The sequence below is a fragment of the Esox lucius genome, chromosome 11 (genome assembly GCF_011004845.1).
Source record: "Esox lucius isolate fEsoLuc1 chromosome 11, fEsoLuc1.pri, whole genome shotgun sequence".
NCBI classification, from domain to species: domain Eukaryota; kingdom Metazoa; phylum Chordata; class Actinopteri; order Esociformes; family Esocidae; genus Esox; species Esox lucius.
The window spans coordinates 50616134-50639539 of NC_047579.1; the positions used below are offsets into that span (position 1 = coordinate 50616134).

Sequence of the window (23406 nt, forward strand, 5' to 3'; positions counted from 1 at the left end):
TTCACCCATCAGCCATAACATTATGACCACTGACAGGTGAAGTGAATAACACTGATACACCCATCAGCCATAACATTATGACCACTGACAGGTGAAGTGAATAACACTGATACACCCATCACCCATAAAATTATGACCACTGACAGGTGAAGTGAATAACACTGATACACCCATCAGCCATAACATTATGACCACTGACAGGTGAAGTGAATAACACTGATACACCCATCAGCCATAACATTATGACCACTGACAGGTGAAGTGAATAACACTGATAATATCTTTATCATGGCACCTGTCAGTGGGTGGGATATATTAGGCAGCAAGTGAACATTCTGTCCTCAAAGTTGATGTGTTAGAAGTAGGAAAAATGGGCAATCGCAAGGATCTGAGCGACTTTGACAAAGGCCAAATTGTGATGGCTAGACGACTGGGTCAGAGCATCTCCAAAACTACAGCCCTTGTTGGGTGTTCCCGGTCTACAGTGGTCAGTACCAATCAAAAGTGGTCCAAGGAAGGAAAAGCAGTGAAAGGCTCGTGTGGAGCGAAGGCTGGCCCGTGTGGTCCGATCCAACAGACAAGCTACTGTAGCTCAAATTGCTGAGAAAGTTAATGCTGGTACTGATAGAAAGGTGTCAGAACACACAGTGCATCCCAGTTTGTTGTGTATGGGGCTGCGTAGCCTCAGACCAGTCAAGGTGCCCATGCTGACCCCTGTCCATTGCTGAAAGCGCCTACAATGGGCATGTGACCATCAGAACTGGACCACGGAACAATGGAAGAAGGTGGCCTGGTCTGATGAATCACGTTTTCTTTTACATCACATGGATGGCTGGGTGCGTGTGCGTCGCTTACCTGGAGAACACATGGCACCAGGATGCACTATGGGAAGGAGGCAAGCTGGCGGAGGCAGTGTGATGCTTTGGGCAATGTTCTGCTGGGAAACCTTGGGTCCTGCCATTCATGTTGATGTTACTTTGACACGTACCACCTACCTAAGCATTGTTGCAGACCATGTGCACCCTTTCATGGCAACGGTATTCCCTGATGGCATTGGCCTCTTTCAGCAGGATAATTAACCCTGCCACAAAGCAAAAATGGTTCTGGATTGGTTTGAGGAACACACACAACGAGTTCAAGGTGTTGACTTGGCCTCCAAATTCCCCAGATCTCAATCCAGTCGAGCATCTGTGGAATATGCTGGATAAACAAGTCCAATCCATGGAAGCCACACCTTGCAAATTACAGGACTTAAATGATCTGCTGCTAACATCTTGGTGCCAGATACCACAGCACATCTTCTGAGGTCTAGTGGAGTCCATGCCTCAATGGGTCAGGGCTGTTTTGGCGACAAAAGGGGGACCTACAAAATATTAGGCAGGTGGTCATAATGTTATGGCTGATCGGTGTAGATTACAATCATCATATTCAGGTTTTACTGTCGTTTTATGTGGGACCACTCCTTTCTACTGTATGTTACTCATTTCTTGAGATAATGGGTTACATCCACCAATTTGTGTAGATAAATGTGATTTTACTTTAAAGTTCGCCAACTTTTGAATTCCAAATTAACATTGCTACAGAGGTAAATGTGATGCCTTCATGTCCATTCATAATGTATTATACTTACAACACATGCATATATGGTATGTGTAACCAATGACGGGATTCCTCTGTTCATTCATTTAGTTTTGAGTCCAATTCTGAGAGGAAAAAACAATCTTTTGAAGGAGGTCTGTACAAGACTGGATGAATGAATGTACTGCAGTACTGGATTAAACATTGACATGGATCAAGTGTTCTTATCCCAAAGGCTGAGCATAGCGCTCAGCCCCCAACAGGCTTATTGAAACAAAACTCTGTGCTTTCTGTGGCTTGTTTGTCTGAGTAGGACAATACCCTGAGCTCCAGTTCTCAGGGGGAGGAAGCATGAATCTGCACCTAATAGTTGGGCTTCAGAAAATATAGCTGTGAGATGCTGCAAATGTCCCTGCAGACAAATGAGCTTATCTCATTTTGAAACTGACTGAAATTGTGATAACTGATTGGATTCAAGTGACAAATAAGAAAAACATGAACACGTATTCTTTCTTGATTTGTACATCTAAGATTGCATTAAAAACCTTAACATTAACTTGAATAATTCTGATGTAAAACAAAAGTATAATATTATAATGCAACATTAGAACATTATTGTTACTATCAAAATGATTAAAAATGTGTACTTTGTTGGCCTGCTAATATTACAAATTAAAGTATTATAATGACAAATTTGGACTATGTTATGATTTGTGAAACAAAACATGTTAACTTAATCACTGCTTAATAATTTACCCCCTGGGGATACGTTTATGGGAAAAAAGCAATTAGATTATTCCTACTTGAACTCGTAATTACAACTATGAAACTTGGGTATGTATGCTCGTATGCTCAGTCTTGATCTCTGCAACATGGCGTCAACATCTGAGGACCTTTTTCATCTCTCTAGGTTTTCGTCAATTTCCTGTCCTGTCTGCTCATATGTCCCAGTAGGAAACATTCCCAATGGGGTTTACCCTCTTGTGACAACAGTGCTGAACATAGCCAGATGGATATCAGACTTCATTTGTCGCTCTCCATGCACAGTGAAATGTTAAAAACATTTTTGAAACCGGTAGCTGGAAAACATACAGACTAGCTACTAATAAAACATGTTTTTCATACACTTAAATTATGAAAAAGTACAAGGCTACTATAAATGTCTATAGCCTCTAAGATGCTCATGTAAAACATTTATTATGATGATGATTCTTCAACTTATTGCCTGTAAAAATATAACATTTGCAACTATTATAGCATGGCACTGATATCCCCAACTGCTACCAATAACTGTTGCTATGGTCACTGAGGTCTCACATTACTGTCTTGAAGTTTAAAACAGATTTTGCTTGTTATTTTCGAAATCAGGTCCGCTTACCTCACTATACTATCTCTTCGATCCCTTTTAAACAATTTAAAAGACACCGAGTCACTACATGGATAGTTATGAATTAGATTACTAACAAATGTAAAGACATGTTCTTAAATTCACATAGAAACGGAACGTTCCCTATAAGTTCTCTTTTGGCTTATATGAACAATAATTTACTACATTCTCAGAACGTTTTGAAAAAAGTTATTTGTCTAAGCCATAGACTGTAAAAGGTCTAAGCACCGAAGAACCTTAGGAAACGTGACGGGAACGTTCTGTGAGGGGGGGGGGTAAACAACGGCTCATATCCAGCCCTCTATCGAAGATTCAAGTAGAACAGCAACTTTTAGACATCATTGCTGGTTAAAGTGCTTCCATGCAATGAATAGGTACAACAATCAGCTTGATGAACCATCTTTTCAAAAGATTAGCTCTCTTAAAAATGTAATGGAGAAGAATTGCATGATTTTGTAACTGTTTTCTTCATCATATATAGCAAAAAACATGATTTCTACATTTTTAAAAAAAATAAATGCATTAATTATGTAGTGAACCAATTACACATTTGTGTACACCCTGCAATTTGGTTGAAACGATCGTAGCATGTACGTTTTCTGTGTTTTTGCAAAAAAAGAAAAGCAAGCATTTCAAATTCTAAATAGTTTAAATATGCAAATAAATATTTGATTAAAAAGAAGTAAGATTCAACGTGGCTATTTTACACCATAGAAGAGATGCGCCATTTGATGTTTAATTTGAAAATTGATCTTCTCCCTCTCCGCGTTTGCCCGTTCACGTCACGGGTAATAACCCAGTTTACCCCGGGTTTGCTTTATATACCAGCTTCTCTGTTAGTGATTTCTCCAAGTCGACGAGTAAACCAACCAATGGTATCTATGTATTTAGGAGAGGCGGAAGTTCCGGATGGTAGTATTCACTGAGGCCTCCTCATGTGGTATTGAGTAGTGTAATACAGAGACTGAGTTGTAACATCATTGTAAGGTAAGACGGTAATATTGCTTGTTTTGGCCCACTGGTTGTCGTAATTGTGTTATACATTACCAGCTGCTTTAAATGGCTTCGATTGAGCAACATATTGTCAAATTCATAACAATAAGCATAGGCTACTGATGCATGGGCAAGGTATTATTGACAAGGTTAGCTAACAACAGTTTAGGTCGGTAGTATTTTGCTGGTTTGCCGGTTCAATTCGTACAAAAACCTTCGCGTTAACCACGTGCGAAATAGCTGGTTTTATAATTGGAATCAATGATTAGTTGGATAGCTTGCTAGCTATATGTCTGGGTGTATTAGCGGCAACTATTTACCGCTGTGTGTGCGGCTAATGAAGCAGAGAGGGCTCATTGTTTGCGTCTAACGACGTAAGTTCACTAAAACGTACTAGTTAGCCAATCCTAATTTTCATTATGTTTTGACGAAACATTTATAATGCACTGTAACGTGTATTAACGAAATTTGTATTGTGCTGAATAGGTGGTAGATTCAGTTCAATAATTATACAGATCTTTAGCTACAAACCGTATACGGTCAATATTGCGCATATTTTCCCGATTACCACCGAGTTGTAGGCAGCTTCTGCACAGGGAAAACATGCTGAATATCCTTTGTTCACTTCAGCAAATCTTAAAAAAAAAAAAAAAAGTAATTTATTTTTAAATAACGTCAACATGGCCAAAAACATCTATGTCGCGTTGATCACACTACGCCGTTTATTGTCAAAAGCAACACGGCTATTATATTCTGCCTCCATTTTTATTTTTCCATACCTTCCCTAAGATGCATGCTTGGATATATGGTCTGGTTGTAAAGATCGGCTCCCCCAAAATGGTTTACTGTGTAATATATGAGTCTCGTGTTATCAAAACCACCCACTTTCAAACTTGAGAGTTTTTGGCTCCGGTATGATAGTGATTCTACTCATGTTATACACATTAGACAACATAATAGCCAAATAAGAAAGGTTTAACAAAATTTTAAAGTCCCCAACTGTGTCTTTTATAAGAAAAGCGATTCGCCTGTCCCTTTAAATGTGTCTTTCACTGTAGTGGAATTAAGACATCTCTTCAGTTCTTCTGGAAACAATAGGAGGGTCCATTTGGTATGGCTACTTGGCTGTTGCAGGCATGGGCAACTGGCGGCCCCCACTGCCTTTTTGTGCGGCCCTCAGATGAGTTTCGAAAACAGTAAAAGGACATGGACACTTAATTTTTTATGTTTGACTTGACATTTGTTGTAAAGTTAGTATTGGAACCAGCATTTATGCTGGAAACAAGACATGAAATACACTTGAAATAATTGTTTGCATGTTTACATATAAAACAGTAATTTCAGGGTCTTAGAAAGCTGTGGTGATATCTTTAAGTGTAGCTGAGAGTGTGCCATTACAGTGCTAGCCAAAATATAATAAACGACAACAGCCAAAAAACCTATAGCGTTCAAAGGGTTCACACATTCAACAACACGCCGGCAAACGCACTGAATCCTGGGAGAGATGAGTAGAGCAGAAAAACTGCACATTCATCAATATTTTAACACTGCCCAGATATATGTTGACTAGCATCTGGTGTACTTTTAATACATTTGTTAATAATTACATAGTGTGTTCCAAGTAATCTGCAGGCCCCTGATGACCAGTACATAATTTCTGTGGCCGCCGTCCATGTTGCCCATCCCTGGGCTATTGCTATACATGATTGTACATTGTAACTAGAGCTGAAACAGTATAAGCATTCATAATAGTACGGGGCCCTTGTCTGTTCACACATGACCTCCAAATGGGTACAGTTCTAAACAATAAATCAAGATAAGTAACTAGCTACTGTGTTTAATGAATATTTAACAATTTCAACTTATTTGACTAGTAAAAATGTGTCTACTTGCTTTTGGTCAACAAGTCAGATTCAAGTCAGATTTTACAACCACACGTGAGGCTAGAGTTTGAGAGATGACTTGAGATTTTGTCTACAATACACGGCCGGGTGCCGACCGAAATGCGTCACACAATATGCAGAGTTCACACCACCACTGCTCCTCTGTGGGGTCATGGGGTGTTTTGTGTTGTTTTGCCATGCGTTGTCAGAAACGGGATTGGCTCAACCATCGATACTGACATGTTGTTTTCAGCTGTGTGTTCGTGGAATAGCAACAATCTCACTTTGACAGCGCAATACAGTTAATAGAAAAGTACAAAATCAGAGTTGGTTGCTGATTTCACTCCACATCAGGCATGGGAGATATTAAATATTTAAGGGATATTTTCACATTATAAAAGGCGTGTTTGCTATATCACTGATAAACAATGACATGGCATTTCAAGAAACTAAAACACTTGACTGTTTGCTTCGATCCATTTCCATGCAGCATGTCTGGTTTTAAGATCTTAGTGGTCATCTGCACTTGTCTAGTCGTCACAGGTGGAGTCAGACTTTCCATGCTGAGTGATCGTCTGTTGTGGTGGGGGACGTGGATTGACATGATTACATGACTTTCATTGTAGTGTGACATGTCGCTGCGATCAGTCTTCACCCTGCCTGAACGATACTCTACCTGTTTTAAAGGCCTATAAGGCAATAGGAAGTCATTTGTCGTTATTCCTTTTTTGGGATTGACCCAACTGTGTACTCTTAAGTACCATGCCAGGCTTGTTCCAGTGGGCTAATCCTGTCACATCACTGTTGTCACTTATGGCCGTGGCAAATGTACCAACTGGTTCTCAATATGTCTTTAAATCACTCATACATGGACTGTGAGAAAAGACCATCACTTGTAATACAGTCTTTCAAGTGGACAGTTTAGTGAAGGCAAATTGTGACAACAGGTGTGGATCTTGCCGCCCTCAACCCAGTTTGCTCTTTCTCCTCCTGTAGACAGAATGGCTGAGAATGATGTTGACAGTGAGCTCCTTGACTACGAAGAGGACGAGCCTCAAGTAGCTACTGAGACCGCTGTCCCACCCGGCAAGAAAGATGTGAAGGGCTCCTATGTCTCTATTCACAGCTCTGGCTTCAGGGATTTCCTGCTCAAACCAGAACTACTCCGTGCCATTGTGGACTGTGGCTTTGAGCACCCTTCTGAAGGTAGGTGCAGGTCTGAGTGCTCTGAGGGATGTGAATGGAATTGCATTTCTGGGAGTGTGAAGGACTATGTCCAAAGGGGATTGTGTTGATGGGCCACTTGACTGTAACAATGCATTGTGTGGGAGGTGTTAAGTTATGGTAAACCATGCCTTTTCTAATCTGAGAGAGGGTAAAGCTGCACTCCGCTACACTGACCAAATGTCTCCTTGTTTTCCAGTCCAACATGAGTGCATACCTCAAGCCATTCTGGGCATGGACATCCTGTGCCAGGCCAAGTCTGGTATGGGCAAGACTGCAGTGTTTGTTCTTGCCACACTACAGCAGATTGAGCCTGTGGATGGACAGGTCCGTATTTGCACTCAAACCTCGCAATATAAATGGCTTTATGCCTAGCCCACCGCTATATAATTACGGCCACCCTCTTCCCACAGGTCTCCGTTCTGGTAATGTGCCATACCAGAGAGCTGGCCTTCCAGATCAGCAAAGAGTACGAGCGCTTCTCCAAGTACATGCCCACAGTCAAGGCAGCCGTGTTCTTTGGAGGCCTCACAATCAAGAAGGACGAGGACGTGCTGAAGAAGAACTGCCCCCACATAGTGGTGGGGACGCCTGGTCGCATTCTGGCCCTCATCCGTAACAAGACACTCAACCTCAAGAACGTTAAGCACTTTGTCCTGGATGAGTGTGACAAGATGCTGGAGCAGCTGGGTGAGTCTGTCATGTTCCTCTTAATTGGATGACATCCAACTCGTTTTGGAACTGTGAATGTTTAGGTCAGGGATGGGCAACTTGGATGGTGGTAGAGGCCACAGAATGTATGTACGGGTCATCAGGGGGCCGCGGATTACTTGGAACACACACACACACACGTCCATGTACTGTATGTAATTAATTACATGTATTTAAAGTACACTAGGTCTGAAGCTAGTTAACGTATATCTGGGCTGTGTTAAAATATTGATCCGTGTGCAGTTTTCCCACTCTACTCGTCTCTCCCAGGATTCAGTGCGTTCGCTGGCGTGTTGTTAAGCGAGTCAACCCTTTGAACGCAATAGGTTTTTTGGCTGTTGTCGTTACTTTGATGTTTTTATATTATATTTTGGCTAGCACTGTAATAGGTGTCTTCAAGTGTTTTATGGCTCAAACATCAGCACACTCTCAGCTACACTTAGAAAGACATCACAACAGCTTTCTAAGACCCTGAAATAACTTTTTTTTTATTATATGTAAACAAGTTGATTTCATGTTTTGTTTCCAGCATTGATTTTGGTTCCAGTAGTAACCTTAAAACAAATTTAAGGTCCAACATGGTATTTTTTTGTGTACATATCCTTTTACTGTTTTCAAAATTCATCCCAAAATGGTGGTAGGGGCTGCATGTGCGCCGCCAGTTGCCCATGCCTGGTTTAGATGGAGAGTCCCGTAAAAGTCTTACTGAGGAAATTGTCATTTGGCTTAACTTGGAACTTCCACGTGTTGGGGGTGGTGTATGGTGTCTACATATCAGGTTTAAACACGGTGGCTGTGGGGGAGGCCTTTCCTCATCTCTTATTCCGGTCTTTCAGACATGAGGCGTGACGTACAGGACATCTTTAGGCTCACGCCCCACGAGAAGCAGTGCATGATGTTCAGCGCCACACTCAGCAAGGAGATTCGACCCGTTTGCCGCAAATTCATGCAAGATGTGAGTTCCAAGTCCAGAAGAGGGCGGCACTCGCCAGATAATGGCCCTACCAACTCTGAATGCTGTTTTGCTCATGTCTGTCGCAGCATGGGTTCGATGATGTTTGGAGATCTGATGTTGTGTAACTCTCTCTGAAAGCCCATGGAGGTGTTTGTGGACGACGAGACCAAGCTGACCCTGCACGGCCTGCAGCAGTACTACTGCAAACTGAAGGACAGCGAGAAGAACCGCAAGCTCTTTGACCTTCTTGATGTGCTGGAATTCAACCAGGTAAACCTGCAGCCTGGAAGGTCACTATTCCATGGTAAAGGTTGTGCGCGCCATCTGATCGAGCTTCCTGCTATAGACTTGTTATTTGTCCCATGTGCCTCTAGGTGGTGATCTTTGTCAAGTCAGTGCAGCGTTGTGTGGCCCTGTCTCAGCTACTGGTGGAGCAGAACTTCCCTGCCATCGCCATCCACAGGGGCATGGCTCAGGAGGAGAGGTTAGTCTCTCTCTCTCGCGCTCACACGCCCCTCTAATTCAGTGGAGTGCCAAATGCTGACAATGTTTATGGAGCTGGGTGCCTCATCAGTTAACTCAACATGTATTTGCCTTCAAAGAGCTCCATGTCCACTAATGCCTATAGCAGCTGTGCTGTTAATCCTCTCTAGCTAGCAGCTGTGTTTTTAACCCTCCAGAACTCTATCTCCAGGCTGTCCCGCTACCAGCAGTTCAAGGACTTCCAAAGGCGAATCTTGGTGGCCACCAACCTGTTTGGCCGAGGGATGGATATCGAGCGAGTCAACATTGTCTTCAATTACGACATGCCCGAGGACTCCGATACTTACTTGCACAGGGTGGGTGTCGGATATCCGAGGAAGCATCAAACGCATGTCTTCTGGTTGTGTGCGGTGTTTCCAACTTGACTGTTGAATGACCAACGCATCCGTTAAAATCAGCTTGTCGTTGGCCTCTGTAGAGCTCCGTGTCAGGTTGTGGGCCCTTTGAGAGGTCCCTCATGTCTGCCCATGTGTCCCCGCAGGTGGCCCGTGCTGGCAGGTTTGGAACAAAGGGCCTGGCGGTGACCTTTGTGTCAGACGAGACGGACGCCAAGACCTTGAATGACGTGCAGGACCGCTTTGAGGTGAACGTGGCCGAGCTGCCCGAGGAGATCGACATCTCCACTTACAGTAAGGATCTCCGTCCTCGCATGCAGATTCCCACAGTGTCGATTTAAAACTGAAATAACTTCATTGACTCCTAGTTAAGTCCTTGTGTGACTCTCCGCCAGCCATTCAATTTAAAAGTGTATGAGGCATGTTGGCGTGCCTGTGGAATGTGGCTGGTGAAAGCTAAATTGACCCGGCTGTCATAACAGCCCTTACGCCTGGATTATGCCGCCGCCGAGTTATTAGCGCTCTCGTGTTGGCCCTTAAAGGCTCGGGGCTCGTAGTCAGCTCGGTTGTTCACTGGGTCAGGGCTCCAGACTGTGACCAAATAATCACGTTTTTAAGTGATATTTGTTATTGGTTGCGTTAATGCAACCCGCAAAAGCGTTTCCCGTGTTTAATGATGTGTAAAAACGGTAATGTGAATAATTTCTGTCCTGTTATCAGGCTCTCTGCTTGTGCTTATTTTGCCCGTTTCCTGTGAGCAAACTTCCGTCTCACTTACCCCTCCTCCCTACAAGGGACTTAGTGTGACAATATTCTGAAAGGCAGATGCTGGCCTGCACAATGAGTATTAAACATTTTTTAGGGGAGCGAGTTTACCGGCCTTGATTGGAAATACCTTCTATAATATCGCCAAGATGCCATTTAAATCCAAACTTATTTTTACTCTTTACCGACTCTTTATTCCAATGTATGTTAAAGACTCTAAGCACCTGATTTATTGGCGTAATTGCAGACAATATAAAATGTATACCGCGACCAAGTTGCTTTATCTCCTACATACTGACATCTCTTCCTGAACGAAAGGGAGATGCTCACATCATGGGCAGAGATGTATCCGTGGCGTTGTTAGGGAACAGTTAGAACCTGGTAGAACCTGGAAACCCTTCCTATGCATAGTATTTACAAATATACTTTTAAACCTCGTGTTTATAAGTCCTAAAACATGTCAGCAGTTGCCTCCTGTTTTGAACCACTGGCTTGTATGGAATCATGACTTGAGTTTCCTGTTTATCGTTCTCCATCAGTGGGTCACTGGGGGTTACTGACTCATTAATGAAAATCGGTCAATCTTTATTTTTACTGGAAGACTGAGTAAATGGACTCATTGAGTTTGGCGTATCGTCACACCCCTACTAAATATAGATGTTAAGTACAGCAGTCTAGACACAATCTGATCACTGAATTCTTCTTTATGTACAAATGGGCTGATATGCCAAATGTTTTTCTCTAATGTATAATATCTATTTATTTTTTTTGGCTCTGACCAAATCATGTGCTGTTACCGCCAACTGAAAGACTCTGTGCAATCTTGAATGAATCTGGAGCCCCTGCTGGGTAACGTTCCGGGTGACATTTGGATTGTCATGTAACTGAAGACCTGTGGCCAAGGCCACACTGGCCCATTGGAAAGAGAATCCAAATGAGAACCAATTCATTGGTTCTCATCCACGTGTGATGTCACGTGTGGATTGAGCTTGTTGACTAACGTGCACGTCCGTATTAAAAATATCTGGGGGAAAAAGGGACATTTTCTGGATCGGGACACCTTGTCTCCACTGTTCAACATGCTATTCCCTATGTAAATCACTGACATGTTGAAGATCCACCTGCTGGTTGGGTTGGTTGATGCACCCCCGGGCGAGTGGTCACCAACTGCAGTGAGAAGATGGAACGCTTAGTTGTGTTGATTGATGGTGTTTAGTGGCCTGTTTCTATGACGTTATCCGGATTTCGATCTGTTTGGTTTCGACCGAGGGCCCTGAACCTGTAAACTTATGTTTTCCCTCCTTCACCTCCCTTGTCTCCTCCAGTTGAACAGTCCAGATGAGTCCTCCATCCAAGAGGGAATGTCGCCAAACTCCAAATTGCTGTGTGTGGATTGAAAAAGTGATTATTTTAAAGCTCTACTCCTTGACTGTGTTTGTATGGAAAATTTCATCAAACTTTGAAATAATGTTTGTCTTGGGGGGGGGGGGGGGGGGGGGGGTCCTGTTTATTTTGTATTTTATTGTCATTTGCTCTTGGTCAATGGAATTAAAACTTTGTATAAATCTCCAGTTTATTGCTATGGTTACATTTTAACTGATCACGTTTACATTGGTGTGTACATTAAACCTTTGACCTTTTCACTAGTTAATGGGAGCATCTGTGATTTTGAGTCAGCATGGTGTGTAAAGTGTTAAACATGCATGTGTAATCTTCAGATGAGTTTGAGAATAACATTTCCTATGATTCCACCAATGTTAGCATTCATTAATATTTATTTTTAGTAAAGTCCCATTCCTCATTAGTGTCTACACTTCTCTTCCAGTGAAATGATTGAACTGGGCATGTGGTCAGAGACCGCTGGCGGTATCTTCATTCTGGTTGTAAATGGAGACTCCTGTTGATTGAAAGGTTATAATACGCCCTGTCTTATCAAGGAAAAATGAGAACCATTTAACGTAAATCCACCAAAGCTTTGTTGTTTGTCGCAGCAAGGGAAGTAATTTCAAACACAGTTGCACTTCACAGTTCATTAGAAAAGAGGCAGCCAGGGTATGAAAGAAATACTTTATTACAAACACAGCATGAACCTGTAAATCAAAGTTTGAAGGACAAGACCAGACGTTGCCTTTTTCAATTACAAGGTCAATGAAGCGCTGAAAATATCCAGATGGCCGTGTGCTTACAGAACCCATACTTGCTCAGTGCTAGCTATACATGGACTGGTTATATAACTAAATGGGTTGGCCTGTATACAGCAGAAACTCAAAAGGATGTGTCTGTACATTGCTGCTTTGTAGTATTAAGTAATACAACACCTTCTCAAACCAAAATCTACAAGGGGAAACAAATGAAAGGCAGTGTAATTCATCAAACAACCTTAGTCCTGTTTCTTTTTACAAAGTTTGAATCATAAAGCTGCCTTTTAAGGCTGTTTTAACAGTCTTGAAAGTTGTATAAGCTGTACAAAAAGCTGCATAATAGAAAATCCTTATACAAACACTTAACGAAGAACACAACAGCTGATAAAATAATTGTAATACGGACTACTTGAATCCTTCCATAGAGTAAGAAAAAAACCTTGTGAATTACTCCCATGCATTTTTGAAAGGTGTATCTGAGATCCAGACCATTTAGATTAATTCATAAACAAAGCTGTTAAGGTGCATTCATTTTGATCAACCCGCATCCTAATAATGAGTCATTTGTTATCCTAAAGAGGTTTCAACAGTATATCTTACAGCCACCATCTTCGGACAACTGTCACGTTAATACCTTTGAGGTGCTAAACCAGGCTACTTCCCAAGTCCTGTTCACCCACAGTGCTGTGGTACTAGCCCCAAAGCCCTCTTTTGGTAGGGTCCTCTTGTCCAGTTGGAGGTACATGATGTTACTGTTGACATGTCAGCCGTCAATGGCAGAGAGCAGAAATAGATGCCACGACTTGAGCTTTATTTTTTTGGAGTATTGCCACCAATTGCTGATTACAGGCCAGATTGGGTCTAAAACGGTCCTGCCTGCTAGTCAAAAATTACATGTTTACGTCGTATGCAGGCATTTTTGTGTTCTGTAACAGCCCAAACTGGATGAGGCTTTTGCTACCTCTGAAGAGTTGGGATTGAGTTTACTTCAGATTGTGGCTCATTTTTCAATGCCAGAATCCAATGCTTGCTCTATTAGGGCTAGGTAAAATGTGTCACTGTAGGAAAGGTTATTTGACCAATCACTCACCGTCTCTGTCTGTCTTAGCCATAACATCTGTACCCGGGGAGCAGTCTTTGTCCACTATTGCTTAAGAAATGGGGCTGTCTTATTACAGTAAACACTGGTGTTCCAAACCTCCCGCGAACTCCCCTCTGTTGACAGCTCTCAGCTGTTTGGTCTTTCAGTGCCCCTCCAGCCATTCTGCTCCAAACATAGCAGCATTGCTTCTTTCATTGGAAACCGCTGTCATTGTCTCTGTTACAACAATAAATACCTTGGAATAAATACCACTAAACAAACAAATATACCCTCCAGAGCATTTGGTGCTGGCTCCATCTTCTGTTCTACCCCATTTTGTGTCTTTGTCACGTATAGAAAATATACTGAAGAGTTTTTTTTTTTTTTTTTTCTTGTTGAGTGATTCTCCTCCACACTCACCAGTCCAGCTTTCAATTGACAGGCTTACTACTTTTTGTATTCACCATAAAACGTAACACCTACACCATCCCAACATCCAACTGTGTACAGGGCGTTTAACGGTTGGATTTTGCATTGGGTGTCACCCACCTCTTTCTCATGCCTACAGTGCAATGCAGAGTTCAGCAATGCATGCTGACAATGGTAGCTGGTAAAATCCATGTTTTTTTACATAACGGGTGGATGTTTGATAAACCACAATGGACCGGAAGTCTATCATTTCGGCACTAGTCAACTCATCTCTGTCCAGAATGCAAATTGAGCGGATTAATTCTTCCTGGTCTCATAACCAGACAAAGCAGGCATTTAAGACATGCCTGGAGCTATATTCCCCCCCGGCAAATACCTGTGTCAGGACGAAGGGGAAACGGTCCTCTTTTGTACTGCTCAATCAATCCTACAAATGTGGAGGGCAGTGGGGGGGGGGGGGGGGGGGGGGGGGGGGGGGGGGTTAAGACGTGACACCTTGAAAGTTCTGTGAAAATCCACTTCCTGTGTATCCTGCTGAGGGTGGGTCTCCCAAAACATCCATGAGAGTGTTGGGGATCTATGCATCTGGAGAGTGTCTACTCAGAGATTGGGACCGCTACTCTATCAGGGCTGGGCTAGGGGGCTATGTAGTGGTGAGGAATGGATTTGAGGGGGTGCTAGTCGCTGAACTTGTGTGTGTCTCCGTAGAGCCACCGCTGGGGTGGGAGGGAAGCCTCGTTCAGGTGACCGCAGTCGTCACTGCACTTGCAGGACTGCACGAACATGACCGAGCGGTCGAAGCGCTCGCCGTCTGGACAGGCAAAGGTCACGGAGGCGGTGCGTGTGCGGCGGGGCGAGCAGCAACGGCCATCCGTACACACGCCACAGTAGTTTGGCCTGTGGAGCCGCGTGCTGCGGCAGCCGGCGTAAGAAAGACGCAGCGGCTCTGGGGCCTTGTGGGTACGGGAGCACTTCCTCCCTTTCTGTGGAGAAAAGAACCCGAGATTTAGTCATCGTTACAATCCAGCAACTAAAGATGTTTGCACATAGGAAGGAATGGGGATGGTATGGTGGGGCGTGATGACGGTGTGGGATGGTGATGGTGGGGCGTGATGGCGGTGTGGGATGGTGATGGTGGGGCGTGATGACGGTGTGGGATGTTGATGGTGGGGCGTGATGACTGTGTGGGATGTTGATGGTGGGGCGTGATGACTGTGTGGGATGTTGATGGTGGGGCGTGATGACGGTGCGGGATGGTGTGGTAGGGCGTGATGACGGTGTGGGATGGTATGTTGGGGCGTGATGGCGGTGTGGGATGGTATGTTGGGGCGTGATGACGGTGTGGGATGGTGATGGTGGGGCGTGATGACGGTGTGGGATGGTGATGGTGGGGCGTGATGATGGTGTGGGATGGTGTGGTGGGGCGTGATGACGGTGTGGGATGGTGATGGTATGGTGGGGGGTAGTGATGGTATGGTGGGCTGGGGGTGGTGATGCCATTGTGGGGTTAGTGATGGTATGGTGGGGTTATGGTGGGGGGTGGTGATGGTTTGGGTACAGTGGTCATCCAACGCCGACTTATTTGGTGGCCTAGTCACACATTATCACCTCAACAGCTCTAAAAACTCAAAGCAATGACAGGTGTCTGAAACCAGCCTTAACGGGATTACTGCTCTGCTGTGCAAATTATCAAGATGTTACATGAAATGTAAGAAAGAAACGGAGAGCTCTGTGCTTCATTAACAAAGGACCTATTAATGGCTCACAGACCACGGGTAAATAGCAAGGTGGATGTGACTATATTTTATTTTCGACAGACCACAGGGACAGTCTTTTCCACTGTCATAACACTACTTGCTGCTTTGAACTGGACTGTGGCTCTGTAGATCCTCTAGTGTTTTTCCCAGCACAGATTAGTTGAACTTGTTTCACAGCAACAGTAGTGTGAACAGAGAAGACTCAGACCCACACAGAGTCCGTTGGTCAGAGGGAGGGGTGCCAAAAAACATGATATTATTGATGTGACCTCTTGTAGGAGTTCCACACAGCCTTTTTAGGTTAGCCTGAGTTGCAGACAGACCTACAATAAATGCAGTAGATATCAAGTCTACACACACTTACAGCTTTTGTTTGTGTAACAGCTGAAATCAAAATCAAAATACAGTTCAAAGGTAGACCAGGAATAGGTATAGACAATATCCTACAGTTCAAAGTTATAGACCAGGAATAGGTATAGACTACAACTAAAAAATTTAAAATTAAGAGACCACTACACCTTTTTCTTTCTTTTCCAAAAATGTCAAAAAGGAAGGTGTTGAGTGAGGAACAGAAGGGTTAAAATTAAGAGACCACTGCAAATTGAACACTTCTGTTCCTCACTCAAAACCTTCATTCTGGAAAGGAAAGAAAAAGGTGTAGTGGTATCTTAATTTTTTCCGGAGCTGTATATTTTATTGTTTAAAGATATAACCCAGGAGAGCGTCATAAGATACTTTTGAAGACATTACATGGAACACTCTGGGGGAAGACCATCATTACGAAGTGGGGCTGCCACATGTATACAAAGACACAATAATTTGCTTTTCTATCCATGTGGACACCAGAAAAACAATTTCTTATTTTCCATTCAACCTATCTCTTATCCTAACCTTAACCTCAGTAACCTAACTTTTTCCTAAAACATAAATAAAATTAACCATTGATTTTACACTGGCCACCATTGTAATTTTTACCCTAAAGCTTTTTAGGGGTAATTAATAACCCTAAAACCTCAAAATAGCCCTTTTTTCTTGTGCTAAACAAACAAACAAAAAACTTCCGGGGGAACTAGTTGTCAGGTTTTAGTATCACATGTATAAAAAAAAATATCAAAGTCACACACACACACACACACTTTACCTTGACAGGGATGGACATGGAGCTGCAGGGCCGGACGTTGCACAGACGCGTCTCCTTCACCAGCTTACACTGGGCGTTGTCGTTGGTGACGCGAGAGGACACAGCCATGCCACAGCTCCGTGAGCACTGGGACCAACCGGTGGTCTGGACCACACACTGCCCCCCGAGCTGCCTCAGCGCTGGGGAGAAGGAAGCACACTGGCCTCATTCACGGAGCAGGCAACACTGACGTGAGGGGAAAGCTGGGCGACAGAGGTCTGTGCTGTTTGAGAGGTGTGTGTGTGTGTGTGTGTGTGTGTGTGTGTGTGTGCGCGTGCGTGCGCCTCTGGTGCACAAGGAGTCAGTGGAAAATATTGCCGCTCTCCGACACAGAAGCAGGGTGATGTAGAGGAAGGTCTAGGTGAGCACAGTGGGACTGTTTGTGCACTGGGGGGGCCGAAAGGCAAAAACACAAACACGGCGCTTTACTGTGGCGAGAGAAACAGACGGCATTCTGAGGCGACATCACGGCGCCCTCTCTTACCCGCCATGTGCTTGTGCCCGCGCGGCTTGTCCCACTTCTTCCTCACTTCCACTAGCTCATTTCCCACGGTGTCCTGGGGTTTGTAGGGGTGTGGCTTGGGGTGTGTCTTGGGGTGTGGCTTGTAGGGGTAGGCAGGGTAGGGCATGAACGGGAAAGGCGGGAAGGCTGGAGGAGGCGGGCCACGCTGCACCGGGGCTGTAACACTTGAGCCCTTGTGGCAGTCGATGCCGAGGCAGCACTGCCCGGGCACCTTGACCAGACGCGGGGCAGGGCAGGAGGGCGAAGCCGGGGGCACGTAGCTGGCACACAGCGGCACGCAGCCTACCGCCCCGTCGATGCACGTACACTGGTGCTTGCAGCCGGCCCGGAAGTTCTCCCCGTTCTGGTAGATCCGGTTGTTGTACTCACAGGAGCGGCCCTCCAGCTTAGCTGTTAGAGAGGAGAGATTGACATGCCGTCTACTGTTGGTCCTGGAGATACTTTTTTTAGTTCACAGAATCGGTAGTCTCTGGTGGATGCCAGGCATGAACATAGGGGCTCTGTCTTTTCTTTTCACAAATGTGGATCTTTCTTGTTAACATTTCAGGGTTCTAAATCACTGTAAAATGTCCATAAACGGCGCAGTACTCAATAGAACAGAACAAAGCGGAAAAGATCAGGCAGTTAATCAGATTGGGGGGAATAAAATAACATCAGTGTAGTTCTTCTCAACGTAGAAAATTATTATATTGTCTTTAAAAGCATTCCAGTCAACCATACCAATTTATGACTAAAATACTGTAAAGAAATCAAATGTGTTTGACTGTTTTGTAGTATTTACATGATTTTGCGGACCAAAACATTTGGAAACACCTAAGGTTGAAGCATAAAGTGCAGAATAAAGTGAAGGACATGGAGAACCACGGAGACTAAAGAATACAAAGAGAATGGGCACAAAAACATGGCCTTTCCGAAAAGTCTAGAATGACATAAAATGACAGAGGGGGTCGAGAAAGAGAGTGAGACACTCTATCCCAAGTTTTATGAAGGAGCCTCTATATTTAGTCCAGAGAAGAATTTTGACTTGTTTACAATGTTGTTCCGCTTAAGCACCCCCTAAGAACCCCCTTTATAGAAAGCACCCCCCACATGAAAATACCTCTGTGTGGGTGGGAGTGTGTGTGTGTGTGTGTGTTTGTGTGTGTGTGTGTGTGTGTGGGGGGGGGGGTGCATGTGTGAAGCAACACACAGAGCTACTTCTGTAAAGCCTTTCTGGATCTCAGTAACGTTGGTCATTAACGTGCTCCAGCGTTAAAACGGCACTAGAAAACACAAATCAGATATGCACACACGTTCCCCCTCGGACCAACCCCAGACCAAACCCATCCCTCAGGAACCCCGACAGTACCTCTGCAGATGCCACGAGTGTGGCCCACGTCGTTGCCGTAGTTACACTCCAGCCCTTTGTGGTGGTCGCAGGGGCGCGAGTCGCTGCAGTCCTGGTTGAGCTGGGCAGCACACATCTTACAGCAGCCACAGCCGTCGGGCACAGAACTGACCCCTGGGGGGCAGGACAAGGGGCTACCCTGGCACTTGCACACCACGGGGCAGCCAGCACTCACCTGCCGGGACCAGCATGGAGACAGACAGGTTAGGTTCTGAAGGTAATGGCACAATGCATGGCCCGGTGTGTCCAAAAGCTATTAATTTCGAAAAATGGCTATTGGATGGGATTAGGTGCATAGAAGTGGAGTAAATAGAACAGGAGTCCCTGATCCTAATATGTCCCTTTTATTCGTCCTAGTCTGAACATTAAACCTGAACAGATAGAGGTGCAGTTGATTTCAAGTGACTCTAGACCACATAGAATGGAGATTATCTTCAAAGAGTGTTTTGCCTAAATATTCACTGAAAAATCTGATCCTCTGAAACATTTTTTACCATATGTCACCTTCCTCTTGGCATCAGGGAGAAAAGAGAAATGTCCTAACCGTTACTTTCCCTGAGCCCTGACACCAGAGCACCCCTGCTTAAACGGTTTTCTGACCGTCTGTCCGGAGTTGGATCCCATCACCCAAACAAGCCCTCTTTTGCCATGGCCCCATCTAACGCAGGGCCCAAAGGGATGTGGCTAAATTGTTTCCACACACCAGGCTTAGTCTATTTCTAGTTCTGAATGTGTGTCACCTCATCTCTGTTTGGGAGCCCTGTGTGCCACAATCCAATATTGGTTCTTCTGAAAAACTTCCTCATGAGGTCATGCACTGTTATGGTACTCAAATTTAGGAGTCATATAACTAAACAGGACATTTACATTCTAGTCATTTAGCAGACACTCATCCTGAGCAACGTATGCATACATTTTAAGGTTGGACAGAACCACCATGTAGGATAACTACACCTTGTTTCAATAGAAGGCACTGTCACCATCACTTTCATTACATAATTGTTCCTTACATATACATAACATTTGCTTTTGAGACCAGTTCCAATTCAGTTCATAAACATGTCTTTTGACGTGCAGAGAACTACTGTAAGTTTATCGCTCCCGCAGTCTTGCCAACCGCCACTTAGCCTATTCATAGGCAAAACACACCCTTAGATTCTTAAACCTTGGATAGGACACCGACCCTTTCTGATATTTTATTTTCTATGTTTACACAAGACTTGGGTCAAATTGGTAAAGATAGAACAAAAACATAGCATACACTCACCAAGCAAATAGTCGTGATTTGAAACACAACAAAGAACATTAACATCCTCATATTGTCAAATGACAATTGAATGACAAAAGTAAAATATAAATTGTTAGGTACAGCCTAACTTCTGTCACGAGAAGATAATTGTTTTAGTCCACGAATACTGAAAACAAAGGTAACTGTCCAAGAAGACGCATTTATTCCAAAGTAATGTAGCGTTCTTTGTAGTCCATCAACACCTGCACATTTAAATCGTTTCATGTTTGCAACTCGATTATATATTGCTTCAGTGCTTCTTAATGCAGCTCCGCCTAACACAGTCCGTCTAGCCAATTAAGAGCCTAGCATCAGACAAGCGTATTCCAAAGCAGAAAACAAAGGCGGGGCTTGGATCTCCAAAACGAATAGCTGAGGCGTGGCCAACGATGAATGCAGTCATTCATAAAAATTCAGAATTACTACATTCCAAAGAGGACCTGGCTTTTGGTGTTTATTTATTTATGTTTGAAAGAAAATAATATTATTGATGCTTTAAAGTCGTTTTCACACGCATACCTCAGTCTGGCTGCTGCTTTGTAAAAGGCAAGATAAATATACTCAGCTGGCCAGTGTGTGCTACATTAATACTGGAACAGCCATAAAAAACAGCCAAGAATTTCCGCCCCTTCTTTATAAAAATACTTGAAGAGACAGAGACAGATAAAGTATAGATATAGATACAAGGATAGACATTTGAGTGGAATTAGCTATGATATGACAACATATTGCTAATGTCTTTGAAAGTCATGGTGGAAATGATAGCGATAACCTCCCTTAAATACATCCTTCTTCCCCCCCCTAGATCCAACCTGTCTTCAACATTCATCTCACCTTCTTCAAAGGTTCCCATGTTGCTCTCTGGCCTTCGTCCATCTCTCTCTCTTCCCACCCTCTTTGGAGCATAGAGGCAGAACGGGCTGGTTAATACAGGGGGCTCACTCCCAAAGACACGCAGAGCGGAAGCTCTTCATCAACATGATCCTGCACACAGTTTGACCACATAATGTGTCCTCTTACACAGCGATACTTCACACACTCTCCTTTTCCCATACGGATCCCCACCGATTTCAAAATATCCACACATTTCCAGCTCCCAAACATACCACTGTGACAAGCTAAGTGACTGTTGCTGAGTAGCACTGACTTTGGCAAACATTAAGTGCTATGAGAGGCTTCAGCTCCATCATACCAGACACCTTGGACTCATTGCAATTTTCATGATGTCCCCAGAGATTCGCAGATGACACCACTGCACTGCACAACTCTCCATCCCACCTGGACAGGAAGAACACTTATGTGAGAATGTGTTTATTGACTGCAGTCTGGCTGTCAACACCACAGTACTCTCAAAGGTTGTCAGGAAGTTGGGAGATCTGAGGTTGGACCAAAAAAATAGCAACTGGATCCTTGACTTCCAGACAGGCTCCTCCCAGGTGGTGCGAGGAGGCCACGCCCTCAGTTGGCTACAAACATTCTGCTTATCCCTGACTAACTTCTGTAGATGCACTTTCAGGAGTTCACGCTTAGGCAGCATCAGTGCCTGGTAAGACAACTACACCTCCCACCACCAAATGGAGGTTTGAAAGGTGTCTAGGTCAAATCCAACACACGAAGGAGGGCATGCTGCCTTCACTTCATGACATTTACCCCACACGGTGTTGTAGTAAAGAAAAGATCATCACGGACCTCAGCCAACCAATCTATGGACACACTGCAATCCTTTAACAGACAGAGATGGTTCTGGATTTTGATAACTATAGATACCAAACCTTGAATCCCAAAAAGCAAGGAATTTGTGCAATTTTTCTTTAACATATATCTGTATGTAAGTATTTAGACCCTTTGCCATGGCACTCCAAACTGAGCACAGATGCATCTTGGGTCCTTTGATCATCCTTGAGATGATTGGAGTTCGCCTGTGGCAAATACTTTCCGAAGGTACAATGCATCTTGTAAAACAAAAGGGGAAGATGTGTTATTTAGAAGTTCTTGTTCTATACTTTTAAAAGTGGAACATGAATTTCATTATTCAAGAACATCATTCACAAATGTGTCCTGACATGAATGGATTTATTGATCCCCAAGCCACTCTCTAGAAGTCACCCTCTGAGTTTTGTCAGAAACCTGTGAGAGCAAAGTGAAAGTAGTTAGGGTTGAGATACATCACATGACGTGTCCTTTTGACTGTATTCTGGACTGGTTCCTCCCAACTCACAAACACACTCTTCAATACAGAAAAACACACACTCACACACACACACATTTGAAAATGTTGCATTGCAAATAAACACTGACCTCTTAAATGACCGTTCTGTGTTGACAGTACATTCGAACATGTAATAACTATTTTTTTTAGAACATTTGGCTACTTCAGTGGAATCCCTCAATGTACAGTGGATATAAAAAGTCTACAAACCCCTGTTAAAATGCCAGGTTCTTGTGATGTAAAAGAATGAGACAAAGATAAATAATGTCAGAACTTTTTCCACCTTTAATGTGACCTATAACATGAAGAATTCAATTGAAAAACAAACTGAAATCTTTGAGGGGGAAAAATAAAAAACTCACAATAACCTGGTTGCATAAGTTTGCATACCCTTAAACTAATACTTTGTTGAAGCACCTTTAGATTTTATTACTGCACTCAGTCTTTTTAGGTAGGAGTGTATTAGCATGGCACATCTTGACGTGCCCACTCTTCTTTGCAAAAGCGCTCCATATCTGTCAGATTGCGAGGACATCTCCTGTACACAGCCCTCTTCAGATCACCCCACCCCAGATGTTCAATTGGATTCAGGTCTGGGCTCTGGCTGGGCCATTCCAAAACGTTAATCTTCTTCTGGTGAAGCCATGCTTTTGTGGATTTGGATGTGTGCTTTGGGTCGTTGTCGTGCTGAAAGGTGATCTTCAGCTTTATAACGGACGCCTGAAGGTTTTGTGCCAAAATTGCCTGATATTTGGAACAGTTAATAATTTTCTCCACCCTGACTAAGGCCCCGGTTCCAGCTGAAGAAAAACAGCCCCAAAGCATGATGCTGCCACCACAATGCTTCACTGTGGGTATGGTGTTCTTTGGGTGATGTGCAGTGTTGTTTTTGTGCCAAACATATCTTTTGGAATTATGGCCAAAAAGTTCAACCTTGGTTTCATCAGACCATAACACATTTTCCCACGTGCTTTTGGGAGACTTGATCTTTGTTTTTGCAAACTTCAGCTGGACTTCCGTCTTTTCATACAAGAAAA

At 43.7% G+C, this 23406-nt stretch overlaps 2 protein-coding genes across 3 annotated transcripts; one reads left to right on the forward strand and one right to left on the reverse strand.

Annotated features, from left to right (window-relative positions):
• Positions 1–3814: 3814 nt before the first annotated feature.
• Positions 3815–11863, forward strand: ddx39ab (DEAD (Asp-Glu-Ala-Asp) box polypeptide 39Ab). Its single transcript, XM_010901034.4, has 10 exons — positions 3815–3952; positions 6838–7047; positions 7265–7392; positions 7479–7755; positions 8613–8731; positions 8870–9001; positions 9106–9215; positions 9426–9570; positions 9756–9903; positions 11700–11863. Exons 2-10 carry the CDS (start codon positions 6843–6845, stop codon positions 11714–11716), a joined length of 1281 nt encoding a protein of 426 aa, XP_010899336.1. The 5' UTR covers positions 3815–3952; positions 6838–6842; the 3' UTR covers positions 11717–11863.
• A 2621-nt stretch (positions 11864–14484) lies between these two features.
• On the reverse strand, positions 14485–21072 carry si:ch211-106h11.3 (CCN family member 1). Of its 2 annotated transcripts, none has more exons than XM_020051206.3 (5): positions 20995–21072; positions 18834–19047; positions 17447–17875; positions 16924–17102; positions 14485–15008 (listed from the first exon to the last, which is right to left on the reverse strand). In XM_020051206.3, the coding sequence occupies exons 1-5, from the start codon at positions 21064–21066 to the stop codon at positions 14703–14705; spliced, it is 1200 nt and encodes a 399-aa protein (XP_019906765.2). In that variant the 5' UTR covers positions 21067–21072; the 3' UTR covers positions 14485–14702. The 2 variants fall into 2 exon arrangements, with proteins under 2 accessions (XP_019906765.2, XP_010899334.2); XM_010901032.5 differs by lacking the exon at positions 20995–21072 and adding an exon at positions 20140–20806.
• Positions 21073–23406: the final 2334 nt, after the last annotated feature.